Source organism: Enhydra lutris, unplaced genomic scaffold (genome assembly GCF_002288905.1).
Source record: "Enhydra lutris kenyoni isolate GAN:26980312 unplaced genomic scaffold, ASM228890v2 scaffoldscaffold18, whole genome shotgun sequence".
Taxonomy (NCBI): Eukaryota; Metazoa; Chordata; class Mammalia; order Carnivora; family Mustelidae; genus Enhydra; species Enhydra lutris.
Genome location: NW_019154102.1, coordinates 19,868,098 through 19,889,114, shown reverse-complemented (window position 1 = coordinate 19,889,114; position 21,017 = coordinate 19,868,098). Strand labels below are relative to the sequence as shown.

Sequence of the window (21,017 nt, the reverse complement as noted above, 5' to 3'; positions counted from 1 at the left end):
AACCAGACTTGGAGGCTTCATAATTAGAACAAATGATTGAAAGCAGAAGTTAGATGAGCATGTTTAGTATTTTTTCCTCAAAGCTGCCATTCTCTCTTCAGCGAGTTTGTGTTCCTCTCACAGACACCCAACAGAAACCCAATGCCCTTCAGGGGCACAGAGGAAGGAGCACGGAGCCTGGCCTCAGAAGGTCTGAATCTGGGGTCCTGAACTAGCTCTGGACCCACTTGACCCCTCTGAGCTTCCTTTCCGTGTTTCCTTATCTCTAAGGAGGGATAATCATCCAGGAGGGCAATTATGATGCCAGGGTGAGATAAAGTGTGAGGGAGGGCTTTGGGAAGTGTGAGCTCTGGAAATGTAGCTGTGATTCAGCGAGACATACCCTTTTTGGAAACTAGACCCTTCTGCTACTGCAGCATGACCTTGGGCAAACTACTTAAATTCGCTCATCCATAGATTCCACATCGTAAAACTGGGATGACGTAGGCATCTGGTTCTTTGGGAGCTTGGGAGGATAAAGTGAGGTACCCTTTGTAAGACATCTGTCCTGGTGCCTTGCTCACCAGAAACACTGGCACCGCCATCGTTACCTGGAGAGGTCTAGACAAGGCTGCATGACAACAACGAAGAGAGACTCTTTCTTCACCCTTTGTCCCCTCTACCTACCCCTACCTTCCCTGGCAGTGAGGTTCAGTTGCTGGTGGAAACTTACATGCCAACTTCTTTTAAGATAGGCGCTGGACACAGCAAGTAAGTGTCTTCCACAGTGAAGGGCTTCTCATCTGTAAAAAGGAAGTCACTGGATTAAGAAGGGTGAAGCAACTTTCCAACTTCATGTTCAGTGACTCCTACAGGCCATCCATCGAATCCTGGGAGACATGAGAAAAGCAGTAACTCTGAAAGAGACACTGGTCTTGAGCCATAAAATCCACTTGAGTGAATGAACTTTAAGGTTCTTTTGCTAGATTACTGGTCCTTGAACCCATACATCCAACTGAGTCAATCAGTGAACAAATAGAGACTGAGTTCTTACCACTGACCAGGCATAACTACGGGGAAACCAGAAGATGCCACACTGGTCCCCAGGGAGCTTCGGATCTGCGTCTAGTTTGAGAAAGAAGCCACATTCGTGGAGAAAGATTGTTGATGCAGCATTACTTATAATAGCTAAGACAGGAGTGAGCAACCAAAGTGTCCATCTGTGGATGAGCGGATAAAGAAAATGTGGCAAATGTATATGTGTGTGTGTGTGTGTGTGTGTGTGTGTGTGTGTGTGTGTGTACAGAAAACATAGATTATGCAGTCCTAGGTGAAGTAAGTCTGGCCATTTGTGACGACATGGATGGAGCTGGAGGACACTACACTAACTGAAGTAAGTTAGAGAAAGATAAATATTTTATGATCTCACTTATATGTGGACTCTAAAAAAGAAAAAAGAAATGAACTCATAGATATAGAGAACAGATTTGTGGTTGCCAGGGGTGGGGGGTTGGGCAAAATGGGTAAAGGTGGCCAAAAGGTACAAGCTTCCAGTTACCAAATAAGATATGAGGATATCATGTACAGTGTGGCAACTATAGTTGATAATACCATATTGCATATTTGAAAGTTGTTAAGAGAGTAAATTTTAGAAGTTCTCATCCCAAGAAAAGAATTTGTAATTCTGTATGGTGATGGCCATTAACTAGATTTCTTGTGGTGATCATTTTGCCTTCTATACAAATATTGAATCACTAGGTTGTATGTCTGAAACTAATATAATGCTTTTTGTCAATTATATCTCAATTTTTTAAAGAAGAAAAATCTTGCTGACACATACAAGAAGTAGCTAGGCCAAAATATTATTTGGCTTCAGAAGACAGCTCCCTTTAGGCGGGTGGTGAGGTAAGTTGACAGGGAACACAAAACGAGATGTGCTTTGGCGGAGAGATAGGAATACACATTCTGGTGGGAGGAATTGCATAAGCAAAGGCAGAGCACACAGAAGATATATTGTAGAGTAGGAGGTAAGTAGGATTTGAAAAGATCAGTATAGGAAGAAGTTTGGTCTAAATTCTTTGTGTGAGAACTTAGGAAATTGGACATAGATGAATGAAAAGAACTTTGGAGGTTTCGGGGGGAAAAACTTGAAGGGATGATTTTGGGAGTTTCAGCATATGTAACTGTGAAAGATGGATGAAAATGGGGGGACTCGGGAGGTGGGAAGTTCTCTGGGTGACTGGGGAAAGCTGAGAACGTTTTCATCTCGAGCTCTTTAAAAACTTCATTGTGTCCAAGATTCTGAGAAGTTACTAACTGTAGTCAGTATACAGTATTCATGCCTTCACAATGCAACATTTAAAGGTGCGTGCACTGTACAAAACATTGCAGTAGGACCTGCCAGTGATAGGAAGCTGAATAATGAGCCCCTTTAACCAAGCTGTGACTACAAAGCCTTGCCCTAGCAGACAGAAAGGAATACGCGTATAATTGAAGGATGGTATTGTGCTGTGCACATTTGTTACGAAACCGATGTCTCTTAATGACATTGGACTGTGGCTGACACTAAATATTTGCCTGAATGGGGATTAGGAAGTCTGGTGCCCTCTGTGGCTGGATTGTAGGAGCAGAGCCACCTGGGATGGGGGTTAGAGGACATGTCTGAGTGCTAAGCATGGCATCTCCATGGAAGGAGACGATGGATGGAAGAGACTCTGATGTGCAGGGAGGTCTTGGAGTGGTGAAAAGTTAGGGAGGTTATTCCAAGTCATTCATTCATTCATCATTCATTCAACAAATATTTATTAAAGGTCTTCTATAAGCTAGAGAGACAGGCTTTGAGAACAGAAACATGGTCTCTGATTTCATGGATTTTATAGGAGCTGCAGGGGAGACATTGATAAGCACTCTCACTTTTTATTAAAAAATCTATTCTTTTGAATGTCTTCCATGTGTCCAGCATGGTGCTAGGCTTTGCAATGAACAAAACAGATGAAACCACCTCACTCAAGCAGCTGACATGCTGGAGATGACGAATGTTGCCACTTAACTATAATCGTGGTGAGCACAAAGAAAGAAAGAGAAGAAAGGTCAGGAACTGCTTCCTAGAGGAAAGGCCATATAAGCTGAGACCTGTGGTCAGGCAAAGAGGACATGGAGTGGGACAAGCGGCCTTGCAAAGATCCTGGGGCAGGAAGGAGCCTGGAGCTTTTTGAGAGCTAAAGGAAGGCCCACGAGGCTGGTGAATTTGAGTGAGACAGGGGCTCACGATGAGGCTAGAAAAGGCAGCAGGACCAGATGACCGAGGCCTTGTAGGCCATGGTGGGGCTTTGGGGATTTTTCCTAATGAGACTAGGAAGCTTATGATGACATTGGCGGATCACCCAATGCTCAAGCTGAGCGTTTTTATTTTCAAGGTACTTCCCAGCCTATGGTGATGATCATGTCGGCAAGACTCAACCCAGGGCACGCTGTGGGTCGGCGCTCTCTGTGCGATTGGCATAAACCCCATCATTGTATTTAACCTGCTAGTGATGCTACCAGGGAAGGATATTACTCCCTTCATTTTAAAGGTGGGGAAGAGACTAGAGAGGTGAAGAAACTTGCCCAACGTTACACAGGGGAGCTTGGATCCACACCCAGCCAGTCTGGCTGCCCCCTCTTGCTAAGAGTCATGCTTTCCTTCCTTCTATAACAACCCTGTGACTTGAGGCAAGGCAAGGGCATTGGGCTTATTTTCCAGAAGCAAAATGGAGGCTCAGGGAGGCAACAATGACCCACAGTTGCACAGCAAATGAGAGGCAAAGCCAGGACCAGCACTGAATTCTCCACTATTCCTCCCTTGCCAAGAGCATCTCCATTCCGGGAAAGCCTTGTGTTAGAGAATAAACTGAACTCAGGATAGGCGTGGCTGACTAGAAACTGTATGTATTTTCTCTTGCCCATGGCTCATCCTGCTGTACATGTGCTAGCAATACCTGGGAGTGCAGACGCCTGCCCAAGGAGTCAGCCCACAGAGCCACGGGGCAGCACAGAGTAGCCACAGGAGGACTTGTGACTCTTGGCTGCGTTCTGTGGGAAGTGCTGGTCAGCTCGAAGGGGACATCCCAGTCACAGACAGTGCCCTGCAGCTACGTGAGGGAGACTCCAGGGCCCGGCCAGCTCACGTGGCTGTTAGTGCCCATGCACCCTCTAGGTTCTTCTCTGCTAAGCTCCTGCCCGGCCCTCTGTCCCAGCTGGAAAGGAGCGAGAGAACAAGATTGGCCTAGGTCACTTAGACATTTCTCTTTTCCTTCCCTTCATTTTCCTTTCCTGCCTGAGAGACCAAATATTTCTGGAGCAAAGCAGAGGAAAACCTCACTGGGAGGACTGAGGACACATCACGGAGGCTATCACACAGGCCCAACACTGCTTTCCATCAGTTTATCAGCCTCTGGAGCCATGGGCCTGCTCTGGGGAGCTGGCATTTTCTGTTCTGAGAGGGACTGTTTGGTTTGGAGCCTGTTTTCACTTTACCACAAAAATGAGTGACTTTTTTTCTCTCTCTCTAAACAAAGGAGGGCCATTTGGTTTCCATAACTCACATCATCTGACTCCTTCCTGGAACATCCTCTTGGGAAGCGGGGCACAAAGCCTTCCCCCTCAGCTGAGCCACGTTTGGCTCAGGGGCCATGCCAACCTTGCTGCCGCCTCTGCCAAGGCCAGTGGTGTTGGGATGTTTGTGGGACCGTAATCCACTCCGAGGACGACAGAGTCCCAGTCCCTCTGTCCACTGGACAGTCGTTGCTTGTTAGCACTGAGTGGGCAGGGCGGGTGGAGACCAGGATCTAGGAGACCAGTGCTTGGCTCGTTGGCAAAGGGGGAGAAGATGAGGGAGGGGCAAGAGTTTGAAACCAGAAGTTAAGGGAATTTTTAGATGATCTGTAGATATAAATTTCCTTGCCTTTTACCAAAGATATTTCAGAATTTGGTGCATACACTCGACATAGGTTAATCTAAAACATGTGTCTCCAAGAATCTGATAATCGAACAGAAGCTTGATTTAAACCAGGATTTGGGGACGCCTGGGTGGCTCAGTTGGTTAAGCAGCTGCCTTCAGCTCAGGTCATGATCCTAGCGTCCTGGGATTGAGTCCCACATCAGGCTCCTTGCTCGGCGGGGAGCCTGCTTCTCCCTCTGCCTCTGCCTGCCATTCTGTCTGCCTGTGCTCGCTCGCTCTCTCTCCCTCTCTGACAAATAAATAAAATCTAAAAAAAAACAAAAAAACAAAAAAACAGGATTTGGAGATCAGTGAGTGTCATCACACCAAACTGTCAAACACCCTAGGCTTGAGAACAGGGCACCCCTGAGGGTATGCACACAGGGCATAGGGTGGGGCCAAGTACCCACACATCCATCTTATTCTCACATATGTCTGTATCCACATATACGATACAGACATATGTATCCACATATATGTCTAAATCTACATGTTTATACTGATTTTGTCTGACACTATACACTCATGGTCTTGTTGGACATTACTATTACTTATCATTTACAACTTGGGAAACTGTGGCTCAGAGAGGTTTGTTGATTGAATTAGTGTTGCACCACTCCTACATGTCAGAGCTGAACTTCAAACCCAGGTTTTGTTGCAATGATTTGCCGAAGGTCAACCTAGCTAGCTTTTTTTTTTTTTTTTTAAACAGATGTACTTTAAACAATTAAATGAAATTAAACTAGCTGGCCATTTCACATTGTCATAATCTCACAGCTGATTTTGTGATACAGGCCGACCTATCCCAGGAGCCGAGTCTTTCTTTTTGTGACCTGGCCACTTTGGAGGCAAATGGTTAAGATGCTCCATGGGCAGGGTTGGAGGACACTGTCTCCTATGGGAAGGGACCAGGATTGAAAAGCCCCGTGGTCAGGTTCAGCCACCTTATGAGAGACAGCCATCTACTGTCATGAACCCACATTCCAGAACCATATACTCAGATATGTACATTCCTAGGTTTTGACCTTGGATCAGTAAAATTCTTTTCAGACTATTGAAGAAATTCCCAGAGTTCCTCCCTGCAGTTGGTGACTATCTAATGGATTTGGGATAAAACCAGGATTAAAATTCATTAGCTAATTCAAACACCAGTCAAGTGAATCCTTTTATAGGGCTGATTAAATAATTCAAATATTTCTCAAGCCTTGGCAATCTTTTCTTGATGTAAATATTTATCTCTGGTCAAAAGGACAAGCGAAACCTTTAGTCTTTAGTCTTATCTGGCGGAGCTTGTTGAAACCCTCCAAAAGCTGATGTAAGCTCCACAGCGGAGTTTACATTCCTACTGTTACAAAATAGTGAAGGTTAGGGACCAAATGAGCTCACCCTGCTCTTTCACCCAATCTCCTCTGGGTCTAGGGAGCATTTTCAGGGAATCCCTGAGCCAAGGATAACTGTTCAGCACCAAATTATCAGCTGGTTTGGGAATGTGTCTGAATGAAGGGAGAACAGACAGGCTAGAGTTAGGCTGGATGTTTCTATCTTCTTGCTGACTTCAAGAGTAACCAGCTTTTTGAAAGAGTGAGGCTTTTAAAATGCTGTGCAAAAACCTGAAATAAAGTGATATTCAGCACGACTCCAAGTTAGTGAAATTCCAAACATCTGGGTTGAGCTTTCTGGAGCCCCAGCCAGAAAGGAGGTAGATGATTACCCTCCTGGGGCTCCTGCAATGATAATTCACAAACACAGAGATCTTACTGCAAAGCTAAATGGAGCCCATTGCTTAGAGTGGAAGGAAATTAATATTTCTTCATGGACTATGTGTTAGGCCCTGGGCAGGGAGGTTTTCGTAAATGGGTGAGATAACAAGTCTATGGATTTTCTTGATAGAAGACATTAAACTCTACATTAGGGAACAAAGCAGAGAATTTGAAAGTGGAGAGAATGGCTTCTACTTGGAAAGGCTGAAAGGTGGTTCTGAGGTCAGAGCAATGAGAAACCAAGAGTCAAAACAGAGTGGGAAGCGATGGTGTGTGCGGGTGGTGGAGGGGCAGTTGGGAATAATCCTCAGAACACAGCACATCTGCTGTAATGTCCTCTTGTCCCCAGCTGAAGCCAGAGGGGGTGCCTTTAATAATCGCAAAGCCAAGCTGGCTACCATCCTTCTTCTTAGGCATGACCTACATCTACCCACCATTTCCTTGGCCTGGAATTATTGCAAGGTTTCCTTGGAAGCCCTCACTAGCTAGTTAACTATGAGATCAGGCAATGGACTTGGCCAACAGGTTCCACGTAAGTTCCCTGGGCCTCTACATAACTATTTTACCAGTCCCTATAGGTTACAGGTATCCAGGATATGTCTTTTGGTTTCCCTTCCTGCTCTTTGAGAGTAGGTTGGACCAGGATGGAGAAACAGTGAGCTCATTTTGAGCCTGGGCTCGAGTTCCGTCACAGCTGTGTCACCCACTGGCTACGTAACCCTATCTGCAACCCAGAGATCTCGCCTATCAGATGCGATTCATACTCATTTCATAAGCTGATGTCATTTTTAATGAGATGATAGCATTAAATGTTTAGCATTTAATAAGCACTTGACATGTCAGCTGTTATTCCTAAAGTGGGGTACTGCTAGGTTCATTGTCTTTGAGGCACCTGAAAAACACAAAATGTGAACACGTGTGCAAACTGAGTATGTCTTGCAACTTATCTACCAGGTTGTATCAGGGCTAGATGGTATAGGAGTGACAAGAAGAAAGTCATCTATCCAAATAAGATCTGTGGACACATATATAGTGCTGTGGTTCTTTGATGGGGTGATTTTGTCCCTGAGGGGACAACTGGCAATGTCTGAGACAGTTCTGGCTATCATACCAGGACAGAAGTAGTACCGGTGTTTAGTGAGTAGAGATCAGAGATGGGACTACATATCCTACATGGCACAGGGTATCCTTCTCCCCCTCAAAAGGAATATGTGGGCCTGAATGTCGATAGTATCAAGGTGAAAATTCCTGGTATAATGTGTATCACGCTTTATAATATATATTTTGCCCATTCAATATTACTGGGTGGTCTATAGCCCCTAGGTATTGATAGAATGTTCAGACAAGTCCAGAGGTGTTATAACTCGATGGGTAGAGGAGGGAGGAACAGCTTGAGGTTCATTGCAAGACACCTGGTTGGAGTAAGGAAGAGTGCCTCTAGCGGGGTTTTAAGGGTCCAGATGTTCCTGGTGGTAGGAGGCTTAGCACCTGAGCCACTTTGCTTGGTGGAGCTTTATAACTAAATGGGGCTTAGAGTGGGAAGAAGTGGGACTTAGACTGCTGCCCAGGTTCTGAGCTGATGGGGACGGGAAGGCTGTAGAGTCAGAAGACCTTACCTATAAATAGCAATAGAAGACTCAAGAGTCAAGTGCAGTCTTAGAAGAAAATGAAGTGCGCTATCCTGGTCATCATGTACACAAGGATCAAGATTCCATCAGGGCCCCAGGAGAAGAAGTTAAAAAAAAGACCACAAATTCATTCCAGAGAAGTGTAGGGATGCGATCTAGCAGACTTGCTTATCTCTGGATTGTCTTTTTTGGGCATATACGTTTCCCAGTCCCACACGTGGTGTGACCTTTGTGGTTCCAGGCTCACTGGCTTCTGGAACTGGTCCTCAGCACAATTAGTTTGATTTCTCAGGTTGTAAGTGATTTTCTGCTCCTATTTTCTGTTATTTTTATTAATTAAAAAGGTAATACGTGTTTAGCAATATAAGACTCAGAAAAGTCAGTGTGAGAAACAAGTGAGAAGTCTGAAATAGAGAAGTACATAAAAAAGAAATGAAAATCCTTGGTAATCCTAACTTTCAGTGATAAACACTGTTACTGTTCTAGGGTACACTATTTCAGGATTTTTTCCTATGCATATTATTTTTTACATAATTGGAATCATACTACACATAACACCATGGTATTTGGCATTCATCTCTATCTGAAGGTAACAGGGATGGTGTAAGTATTGCAAGAAAACTAAATGAAGGTAATGGGGCCCAAGACTCTTGCAAAATATTTTCTCCTCTCAACAAATCTGCAACAAAAAAAAAATTCTTGACTGGTTGACATTTATAAAACTTACAAATTATCTTCTAAGCAAAGCATCAGCCTTTAAAAATTGAGGTCAGAGTAAGTGGTGTACTCAAGACAGCTGTAATCTACTAAGAATAAATATATTTTTCAAAGCTTTGCTTTTACTTGGTTGAACACAATTGCAGATTCATGCACAAGCTATGTGTCTCCTGACACACAAACTCTTGCAGCTGTGCACAATTAGTTTTGGGTGGGTTTTACCTTTGGAATTGGGATGGAAGGGCAAGCCTCCCAAAATGGCTAGAGCCTTCCACACAATCAGGGTGATCAATACTGACTGCTTTTTTAAAAGAACTTTTAAAAAGACTTTTTTAAAAGTCTCTATACAGAGACTCAGAGAAGAGGTGGGAAGGAGACCCCAGGCACACACTTGAATAACAGTGGATGCCATGGAACTGCTACAGTATGCACGCTGGGGGCCAGAGCTGAATTGCATGAAGAAGGGATCCACAGATAGCATTCTTTTTCTTCCTTTCCCTCAGCAGCATCCAACTTTTTCTCTGAATGGGTGTTGAGCAAATATTTAAAGAATGCCAGTTTAAGGGGTGGGGTGGCATAGATTGTTAGCCTGCCTGGGGTTCTCCTAAGTCTGGTCCAGCTCTGACTTTTTTCTTATCCCCTTCTCTTCCACCATCCTATTGAAATGACAAAGGAGCAGCATTAAGTGAGGACAAGCAGGGATCATGGAAGTCCAGGCATTGGGTGCAGAAGTAGAGGGGTCCAAATTTCCCCATCAGGATAGGCAGGGCTGGGGCAATGACAGTCTCAGTAAGTTCACAAGCAAGGCTTTCCTCCAACCATGCCTCAAAGGAGCACAGTGAGTGATAAGTTCATGTGTCGCTTAGAATTTTCATTTGGGAGGCAACTGCATGCATGGTAGAGTAGGGACAAGGTCAAGGGTGAGTCCATAAGGCACTGCCCTAGCTAAGTTTGGGCTGTGTCAATTCACACCTGCAAGAAGGTCTTTTGTCCTAGAATGAAAATCCTTACCACCTAGTTACCCTGGGATGGCAACCCCCCCTTTATTTCCATCCCATCCCTGATTACTGGGGCTTTTGTCTGACCAAGCAACACTCCAGTAAATTTCCACTTATGATATTTTTGTCTGGGCCTTAATGGTGGGAACACACACTCACACAGTCTTGGCAGGAGCCACTTCAGAAATGACTGGCAAAATCGGAGCTTTTTCTGAAAGCAGGGGCAAAGGGGAGACACTGCCAGATAACACGAAACTCCTGAAGTTCAAGGGAAAGGGGCCAGTCAGGGAAGAGGTGCTTTACCTGTGAACATACAGTCAGCCGCTTACACTGACATACTAGAGCCTGGGCTCCTCCTTCCCCGGTCCAGGGCTTTTTGAATTTGGGAGGGCTTTTTTTCTTGAACTTGAGTTCAAGTCCTGACTCCCTGCTCGTGTGTTCTGTGACCTTGGGCAAGTAGCCAAATCTCTCTGAGCTGAGGTTTCCTGTCTACAAAATGAAGGGGAGTCATGGGAATCAGCACCTCCCAATGAGGTATATATCAGGGTTAGGTGGACATTTGGGATCAGGGGACCCAAGGATCCGTGGGGATCTTTGTTTTGGAAGTAGTCAAAAGCCTCTGGATCACCCAAGGTCCAAATTGCTTCTACCTCTGGCCATCTAGGTGACCTTGGGCACTTCTGAGTTTTAGTTTCCTACTTAGCAAAAAAGGGATACAAATAACTTGTCCCTCATGCAGGTGCTGTGAGGATAGAATGAGATAGAATGGGGAGGGCCCAGGGTTAGGTGCTCAGCAATCAGTAGCTGCTATTACTTAAATGAATCTTTCTGGAGACTGATGTGCAGCCTGACTCGGCACCTCGAGAGGAGATGCTCCTTTCTGTCCCTCATTCTGAGTTGCCCAAAGTGACCTTTCACTATCTTCTTATGACATCAGCACCTCCCTGGCATGCATCCAAATTGCTCTAAGTACCTTTGACCGAAAGATGCAATACTCTTACCAGTGAGAAAGGAAACAGTAGGCTTTTGTTTGGGAAGTTTGCCTTTGTTCTTCTGCTTTCCCTCCCATCCGCCATCCTAGGTACATTCCAATGATCTCCTTAGGGTGCCTGCAGCAACCCCAGGGCCCATGTGTCTTCTAAAAATGAAGTATAGTTTCTGGATAATTGGACAGATTTTTAAAAACAAACACATTGGAACTTCTACATTCGAGTGAGTGTTATCTCTGGTCCCCTTGGGAAGCTGAGCCCCTCTTTGGAACTCTTAGAACTGCCTTCATGACTAATGTTCATTTTGAAAGAGTATCTTCAAAGGGGGCAAAGTTTTGTCCTTTGAGAGTGAACAAAAAGTGAACCAGAGCCATGCCTAGTGAATAAGATTGGAGATCGAGCTGGGAAATAACATTTTGTATCAAAAAGTAAGTGTGCCTATAAAGCCAGGAAACGGATTTCTCACAGGGCCTATATGCTGAATTTTAGTGAGTTTTAAAAATCAGTTTCTTTGTTTATAGTCCTACCTCTTACCTTGCCACGCAGCCCCAGGATGGTCTAGCATGTTTTTCATTATTGCATTGATAAAAAGACCATTTTTAGTTTACTGCTCATTAAGATGGATCATTTCTCAGCTCATACCCCAGTGTTTCCTTTTCAGCATTCTAATCTCTCTGCAAATGGATTTCCAATTGAAAGTGGATCTTTTCTTGGCACAATATGTTGAATACTGGAGTAGGAAAAAGTGCGGCCAGAATAAATAAAGTTTGTGTCAAGATTTCCAAGATATCTTCTTGGCCAGGAGTGAGTTCAGCCTGGTGATTGGAGAACTAACCAAATGCTAAACTGAAGATGTGTGCTAGGTGTGAATAATTAACAAGGATTTTAAAATTAAATTTTAAGCAACTGTAGCTGTTGGTTTTTTTTCTTGTCACATAAGAGACATGATTGTAGAAAACTTAGAAGAAAAAAATTGCATGTAATAAAAATTAATAGTGGTCTTATTCAGAGGTAACTACTATTATTTGCATGTCTTTGGTTATAGTAAACATTTTCCATATGTTTGCTGACCACTACTGTACTTGTAAATTTCCTTTTTATAGCTATCATCCATTGATGTGCTCCTTTTTTTTTTTTTAACTGATTTTAAGAGCAGTCTGTATATTAGGGTTATTGACTCTTTGTTATATATCTTTCAAATAATTTTGCTAGTTTTCTGTTCCCTTTAGATTTTTGAGGGGGAGATTAGAGAAAAATTAAAAATATGCACCCAAACTATTAAATTTTCTCTTTATTCTTTCCCCCTCCAGTGTTATGCTTATAAAGCCCCCCAACTAGAAAATTATGTAAATGTTTATTTTTGTTTCCTTCTAGAACTTTTATAGTTTCATGTTCACATTTAAATTTTTCATCTGGAATTTGTTTCGATGTAAGTTGTGAGATAGAAATCTCACTGAATTATTTTCCAAGTGGTTAGCCAGTTGTCTCAACACCATTTTGGGGGAGTAATCCATTCTTTTCCTGCTGATTTGAAAGGTTGCTTTATTTTACATTAAATTCACATAAGTGTTGGGCTCTGATTATGGACTTTGTTTTTCCTGTTCCAATGCTCAGTTTGCCTTTTGTGGTACCAGTTACACATCGTTTCAAAGACCAATTACCACAGCTCTTTTATACATCTTAAAAATCAGGTAGGGCAAGTTTCCACATTTTTCTTGGCCATTCTTGAATGTTTATTCTTCCATATAAAGTTTAGAATTATTTTGTTAACTTAAAAAGTTCCATTGAAATTTTTATTGGGATTGTTTTAAAAGTAAATATTAGTTTGAAGACAACTGATGTCTTTACAATATTCACTTGCTGCTCTATTTAATAATAGTGAGAGTCATAATTATTCATTAATCCCAGCAGCCAACAATGATTGACTGCTGTGTGCCAGGGCCTGTTGAAAGCCCCACTCCCCATATTTAAGCCTCAGCGCAGTTCATGAGAGAGGAGCTGTTATCGCTATCCTCATTTTACAGAGAGAGAAACTGAGGCATGGAGATGTTAAATAACTTGTCATGGTCACTTAGGCTTAGGCCAGGAATTCTTTTCCTGGGTGGTTTGGTTCCATTGACTGGGTATGGTGCTATACTGCTTCTCCATTTATTTATATGTTCATATCCCTCACCAAGTTTTGTGGCTTTCTTCCTACATATTTTCACAAGTTTGGTTATATTAATTCTTACCAGGTTTTTGTTTTTTTTTTAAGGTATGTATGTATGTATGTATTTATTTATTTGACAGACAGAAATCGCAAGTAGGCAGAGAGGCAGGCAGAGAGAGAGGAGGAAGCAGGCTCCCCGATGAGCAGAGAGCCTGACGAAGGGCTCGATCCCAGGACCCTGGGATCATGACCTGAGCCGAAGGCAGAGGCTTTAACCCACTGAGCCACCCAGGCACCCCTCTTACCAGGTTTTTTATGTCATTACTCTATTTCTCCTGGGATGCATTCTAATTGATCTTTACTGAACTCCGACAAAGATACTGATTTTTATAAGGGAGTTATTTATTTCAAAATCATCCAGTTTAATAACCTTCTTATTAGTCCAATAGTTTATTGATTCTCTTCGGTTTTCCAGAAGGATATAACCATCATTTTAAACTAATGACGTTTGACCCCCTTTCCTGTACTTATATCTCTCATTAGTTTTCTTGTGTTAATATGGTATCTATGGCATTGCCCAGCATAGTAGTCACAATGGCTATTGACATTTAAGTTTAAATTTCATTTACATTAAATGAAATAAAAAATTCAGATCCTCAATTGCACTAGACACATCAAGTCCCCAGTAATCACTTGCGGCTTGCAGCTATCATTTAAGAACATTTCCATCATCACAGAAAGTTCTACTGGATGGCTGCTAGAACTTTCAGATCAATATTAAATAATAATGGTGAAACAGGCTGTCCTTTTTTTTTTCCTTCTTACTATAAAGTGAATACCTCTACGTAGTGATTTCCTGTTCAATGATGTCGAGTTTTGAATTCAAGTATCTAGATACGTTTTTTTATTGTGCTGAAAAAGTTGTATCCTATTCCTAGTTTCCTAAAACTACATATTTTAAACATTTGGAATGGATAATTAATTTTAATACCCTCTTGGAATAAAAAAAATTTTGCTATGTAAGAGACAAATTCCAACTCATTCTTCAAAATTGTCTTACTTATACTGGTTCTTTTTAGATACATGGCTGGATTTTGTTTGACAGTATTGTATTAGATATTTGTCATCAATGAGACTGATCTCAAATAGTCCTTACTTCTAGTGTCTTTGTCTAGTTTTTTAAAACAACAGATTATGTAATTATTAGAACATGAATTAAGATGATTTTTCTCTATTTGCTTTGTATGTTTTACATATGGGTCTTCTGTCCCTTAAAGTTCTGCAGAATTGGGTGAAAAGAATCTGGCTCTGGTACTTTGGCTGAATTTTCTTGTCTTTATTTTCCAGATCATGCATGTCATCTTCCCCTGTGTCTAATCGCACTGCTAAATCCATCTATTAAATTGCAATTCAGTGAATAAACTTTTTCAACTCTAGAATTTACACTAGATTCTTCTGCAGATCTGCTTTTGTTGAATGGTCTTCCCCCTGGTCTCATTGATCTTTCTACACACTTTATATATGTTTATTTACATGATATTTCAAATTGTTCTCCAGTCCCTTTTTCTTGCTTGTTCTGTTTCTTTCATCCATCTTCATATGGTTGGGCATTTGGTGTTGTGAGCCCTTTTCCATAGGGGGTTGTTGGCTGCAGGAGTGTTGTATGTTGGGTTAGATGGGCATTGCCCCTGCCAGGACCAAGGGATCAATGGTTATGGACACATTTTGGGGTTTGGTTCCTGATTTGGTGCTTCTGTATCATGTGGGTGGTGAACATCTTATCTTTACTTCCCTGCTTCTTTGAGCCACTAAGCAGCTTTTTCAAATCTAGTTAATGTGTGGTATAGCCCATCAGAGCTGAATTTCTGCAGGCGGCTCTGCTCTTGCCTGCTGCCTTGCACAAGCTGATGTCCTGTGTCTGCATCAGTGTTGGGATCTTGGCCGGCAGACTCCCAGGACTAGAGCCTCCACAGCTTTGCTTCCTGCTTAGATTTTGCATTCCCTTTTTTGTTTCTATACCTGAGGGTTTCCTTCTTTTGAGCAGGGTCACACATTATAATTTTTTTTAAAAGATGTTATGTATGTATGTATGTATGTTTATAGAGTGGGAATGGGGCAGGGGCAGAGGGAGAGGGAGGGAGAGGATCTCAAGCCGATTCTGTGCTGAGCATGGAGCCTGCTGTGGGGGTTGATCCCATGACCCCCAAATCATGACCTGAGCAGAAATCAAGAGTTAGACACTCAACTGACTGAGCCACTCAGGCACTCCTGCAAATTTTAAAATCATATTTCAACCAGAATTTCTGGATCTATTATATTGAATGCAGGTCCAGAAATTGTTTTAGATTTCTAAGTGGTTGATTCATTGATTTTAATTAATTAATTAATTAATTAATTAATTAAAAAGATTTTATTTATTTATTTGACAGAGAGAGACACCACAAGTAGGCAGAGAGGCAGGCAGAGAGAGAGAGGAAGAAGCAGGCTCCCCGCCGAGCAGAGAGCCTGATGCGGGGCTCGATCCCAGGACCCCAGGATCCTGACCTGAGCTGAAGGCAGAGGCTTTAACCCACTGAGCTACCCAGGCGCCCCTATTGATTTTATTTTTAAGTAAAGGCAAGGAAAGTGGGAGAGAAGTAGGTATCAACTTATGCTTTTTATTTTCTGGGTTATGTTTATCATCAAAGAATATATTTAAATAATTTCTAAATTTTGGCATTAATAAGTTGGTATTTTGTTTGTGCCTTAAGACAATAAATGTTTAGGGCTGTTCATAGCCATTTAAAAACATATCTATATATCTGCTCTATATCTTTAATTTTTTATTATTCATTTATTATTCATTCGAAAACTTAGAAGGTCATGTTAGCATGTTCCACTATAAATCCACTATAAGACTTTTAGGAAAAAAATCTTGAAAGAGGAAATACATACTATCAAAATGAAAATAGATGGTATCTTAAAACCTGGGATCTAGAGATAGGAAAGGAGAATGGGGAAAGTCCAGGAATCTAAATTTATTTTATTTCACAGAGGTGACTCCATAGAGACTGTTACCTCCATAAGGCTGAGAGAAAAATGTAGATTTGACTATGTTGTATCCTAAAATGTATTTATCTCTTCTGTTCTCATAGTTTCATGTTCATACCACTTACTGAATGGAAATGAGCAGGTGAATTAATAAACGAAGGACAAGGTTTTTTTTTTTCCTTCCAATTGCAGTATTTCCCCCTTAGCGTACTTTTAATAACCATATATTTGAGTATAGGAGAGCTTGCTGAAGGAGGTCATAGGGCTGATCACTGCCCTCCTCGGCTCCAAACTGTCAGCACAGTGGGGCAAGCACAATTAGACTGTGGCTTCAGCCAGATCCCTACCCCTAAGGCCTATATTTGTTTTTGAATATTTATGAGGTGGAGAGCCTGTGCTGGTTTTTGCAAGTACATGTTAGGAAAGGAAGAGAAGAAGGAGAAAGAGGATGAGCTGGGTTTCCCAAGAAAGAAAATTTCGTAGAGAAGCTGGAGAAGAGGCCTGCAGAATGTCCCTCTACCAACCCAGAGTACATCCGCAGTTCATGTTAGGCTAACACAACATCTCTGTGTAACCTTCCAGGCAATGGCCACGCTGCATCCTGTTTCTGTTCATCTTTAGAGGGGGCTTGGATCTGGAGGCTTGCTTGTCTGGGAAGCCTACATTGGAAGACTTGACATCTTTGAGGTTAACCCTCGGGACTTTATGATCCTAGATTTGAGATTTGGGCTGAGAAGAGAGGGCAGGTGTACTTGAGCAACGTCACAACTGAAAAGGGAGAGAAAGGAAGAACTAGGTAGAGGGCACAAGTCCAGCCTTCACACTATGACTAGCCAGAGATTTTTCAAAATGATTTCGAACAGCATGCACTTTTTGGATATGTGAGAGCATCTCCAAGTATCAAGAAAGTGAACTGAATGTTTCAGATGTTTGGAATTATTCCAAGACCAGGAATTCCAGATGTTTGTAAGGAAGCCAGTGCCTACTCTGTTTAAATATTCAAGGGGGTTTTAAGAGGTTAAGAGGAAAAAAAAGGCATGCCCCTCAATTCTTTCTTTTTAAAAGCAAGCCAGCACCTATGCCATAAGGCTGTAAGGAGACCGACCCTAAAGTCACTGCTGAGTCAATAAACGAGCATCTTCCTGTGCTCCTTGATCCTCCTGCCTCTCACGGCTACTGTGGCACAAAGATGTGAGACATTTGGAAGCACACAGCATTACACAAAATGTAGAGTATTCTTACCATTTGTCACTGCAGATAGTGAATCAATAATTATCGCTGTGATGGAGGCCAGATGTGAATAATAACCAGGGCTCCTGGCCATCTGTCCCCCCCATAACCAGACTTCCCCTCCTCTTCTGGACAGCCGCACGAATCCCACATGTCTTTAAAATAAGAACTCGCCTGCTACAAATGTCTTGTAAGAGTGCCAGTGTTATGATAATTCATTTTTCACATGAGACACACGTCGTTTTCCTTCCATATTCCTGATTTCATGTCAGGTATTCACCATGATGAGAGTTTCTTGGCTCTCCCAGGCAAGAATCATCCAGATTGGAAAAACTTCCAGGATCTACACATGCAAACCTAACAGTTTGGCTTTCGGTTTATTCAGAATTAATAAATTTAGACCATCTATTTTTCACTCTCTGACAGTACCTAGTCCTTTGTTAAGGGACATCCTCCTTCCCAAGCTCTAAGCACCCAGCACTGCCACCAGAGAGAGAGAGAGAGAGAGCGACTTAGCACCGAGGCTGGCAGTCTGAGAATCAGGTGCCCTTCTGTCTTTCCCAGTGGAAACAAGGGCAGCTTCAGGAGGCCCTTCCACCAGGGAAGGCCCTTCTCTGTGCGGTCCTTTGTGGGGGACCAGGCAGATGGAGCTGGGGCTCCCGTCCCCGAAGCAGGCTGAGGAGACCCACAAGTCTGCAAGAACTTACTGAGTGTCACTGACTCATTGATCTTGAAGCTGCAGAGGACCCTGTCCACGTTTCGGGCGTGTCGGAAGCCGTTTCCTCTTACGACGACTTGAAATGATTCTGAAAGGAAAAAGGACAAGTCATGTCATCTGACTGCAGTCCGTCATCCTTACATTTTCCATCTGCCCTGATGTAGGGCATTTGTGAACTGTTTTACCAGGCTTCAGATATTCGGACACTGGTTCCCATTGGAACTCCAAACCATGTGGGTGCCTTTTGCCACCTACCACCTCCTTCTCATTAGGTGTCCATGAGGAAGGCGTACGACGTCTTACTTTGAATTCCTACCTTCTTGCTTTTGCCCTTGCTGTTCCTCCTACCTGGAATGCCCTGCTTCCCCCTTCTCTGTGCATTCAAATCTCACCCATCTTTCCAAGTCCTGGCAGTATTAAAAGCTGTGATACCTGCAGTCAGGGGACCATGGCGGAGGGGGCGCTCCACCTCTCCTCCAATCAACTCAGCATCTCTTGTGTCTGGAGTCCCCTGAAAGAATTTCTTTGGAGCCTGAGGTACTTAATTTTTTTTTTTTTTTTTTTTAAATCACTGCCTTATGACAACCCAGTCTGTCTCGAATGGTGTGGGAAGGAATTATGTGCTGTCTGGTGGTGGTGTCTTTTCTTCCACCACTAGAAAAATGTTCCATTAGGTCAGGAATGATCTGATACTGCTTCGGGCCCTCCTGTCTCTGCTGGGCATACAGCATAGGAGCTAGGATTATTTGGGAATGGTTGTATTAGCAACAAGTCAAAATCTTGCTTATGAAGTGGCCACTGTCCTGCATTATATACTTGAACTGACAATGGCCCCTCAGTGTAGCACTGGCTTCTCTCTAAACAGAAGAGAGAATGTAACTTTCAGGTCTCTGGCCCTGCAGGTTAATTTCACATTGGCACAATCCATGTTGAACTCTTATAGGTTGAGAAAATCCTTATGGAGTAAAAATAATGATCCTTCACAATAGTCTTACAAAAAGGAGAAAACCCAGCTAAATTATTAGCTAAATGTTTAGAAATACTTGCTTAAGTTTGGTAGTAACTAATAGTCCATGCTCTATTTTCTTCTTCTTCTTCTTCTTTTTTTTTTTTTTTTGTACTATGTTATGTTAGTCACCATGTTATTCTTTTGTGTATAAAAATTGGGGCTTTGGATTATGCTGGGTGGTATCTAAAAAAGAAATGGACTAAAAGTCAGATGAAAAGGCAGTATTTGTGAAAGTGGATCCTGAACTGTAAATCACTATTCAAATGGACACCTTTGTTGGAGGAAGAATGGAATTAGAGAACTAGCGTATGGGACTCTTCCAAAGTTTAATAAATGTCACGAGTGTAAGTCACCTTCATTCCCAGGAAACTAATTTAGAGATCATGTATGCCAAGATAAAAATGCCGGATGCTAATTGCTCCCTCATCGTGTGCCAAGCCCCGTGCTAAGCCTAGTATATGTCCAAGGTCATTTCAGCCTCACCACAGCCCAGGGAGGTACGAATGAGAAAACTGATCCGAGTGGTGTTCGGTAATTTGTCCCAGATCTCATGGCTAGAAGCTGTCAGAGGAGAGCTGGAATCCAGGTGTCCTGGCATCAAATGCCATGCCCCGAGGACTCGGCCATTATGCTGAAATGGATCCTCATTGTCTTGCGACATATGACCAATTTAGAGACTGATGTGATTTTTTAAAAAGGTTTATTTTATTTCAGTTTCAGGCAAGTTTGCAGAAAAGTGGGGCTGGCCTGGATGGGGAAAAAAGAAAGTGAAACCCAAGCAAGAGAACCCAGAGGCACCATCGATGCCACGAAGAATACTAGAACAGAATGCTTTTTGAAGTATGAAGGACCTTAACAATCAGGAAATTGAGGTTTGACATTTTAAATGACTGGCCCAAGGTCATGTAATTTGTAAGAAACAAAATGGGGTGGAGTATCTGAGTGTTCCCTGCCTTAGTTGTGTACTGTAGTAGTTCAGGTGATGAGCAAATGGTTTTTCAGGATCCCAAATCCTACGAATATTAAGGATTAACATATGCATGTAGATGCTTCTGCACGATTGCTAAGTTTAGATGGATGGTCTTAATAATTTTCCTTAGAAGCCTGCCAGGCATGTAGCTGATGCCAATTGCTCCAACACGCATTCTGTGTCAAGCATTGTGGAAGAACCTTACTATATCTTATTTACTCCTTTAAGCCAATGGGAAGCCTATGGAAAGCTATTTCTGTTTTTTATTTTGAATGTCAGCCATCCAGCAATCTGCCGTGGAACACTTTTTGCTGATGCTACATGTTTTCGACCTCACTGCTGTGCTCCTTCTCTTGTTTCCTCAAACATTAGCGGAAGGAGACAAGACTCTGGAAATGCAGGCCCCGTGCCAAGCTCTCTTCTCTAACACCATGTTCTAGCATTACGAGTTCAGCTGCTGAGTCCTCTGCAAAAAAAAAAAAAAAAAAAAAATGCTGCCCACATGTCTGCTGGGCCTGACCTCAGGGTGTTTAGAAAGAAAGACAGCCGGGGGCGCCTGGGTGGCTCAGTGGGTTAAGCCGCTGCCTTCAGCTCAGGTCATGATCCCAGGTCCTGGGTTCAAGCCCCACATCGGGCTTTCTGCTCTGCAGGGAGCCTGCTTCCTGCTCTCTCTCTGCCTGCCTCTCTGCCTACTTGTGATTTCTCTCTGTCAAATAAATAAATAAAATCTTAAAAAAAAAAAAAAAGAAAGAAAGAAAGACAGCCGGAATCCATGACGCGGCGATGGTGTGAAGGGAACCATTTAACCCCCTCGGCCAGGGGAGAACATGGCGGCAACGATGCTGGGCGCTCGGGGAAGCAC

The 21,017-nt window shown here is 42.8% G+C and overlaps 1 protein-coding gene across 1 annotated transcript in view; it reads right to left on the bottom strand.

The window, feature by feature from the left end:
• Positions 1-21,017, bottom strand: part of LOC111148137 (anthrax toxin receptor 1) — a 214,462-nt gene that overhangs the window by 111,349 nt on the left and 82,096 nt on the right. The window contains exons 10-11 of the mRNA XM_022504562.1: positions 18,166-18,264; positions 713-782 (exon numbers count right to left, since the gene is read on the bottom strand). Coding sequence (XP_022360270.1) covers positions 713-782; positions 18,166-18,264 — 169 coding nt within the window. The remainder of the gene's footprint in view (positions 1-712; positions 783-18,165; positions 18,265-21,017) is intronic.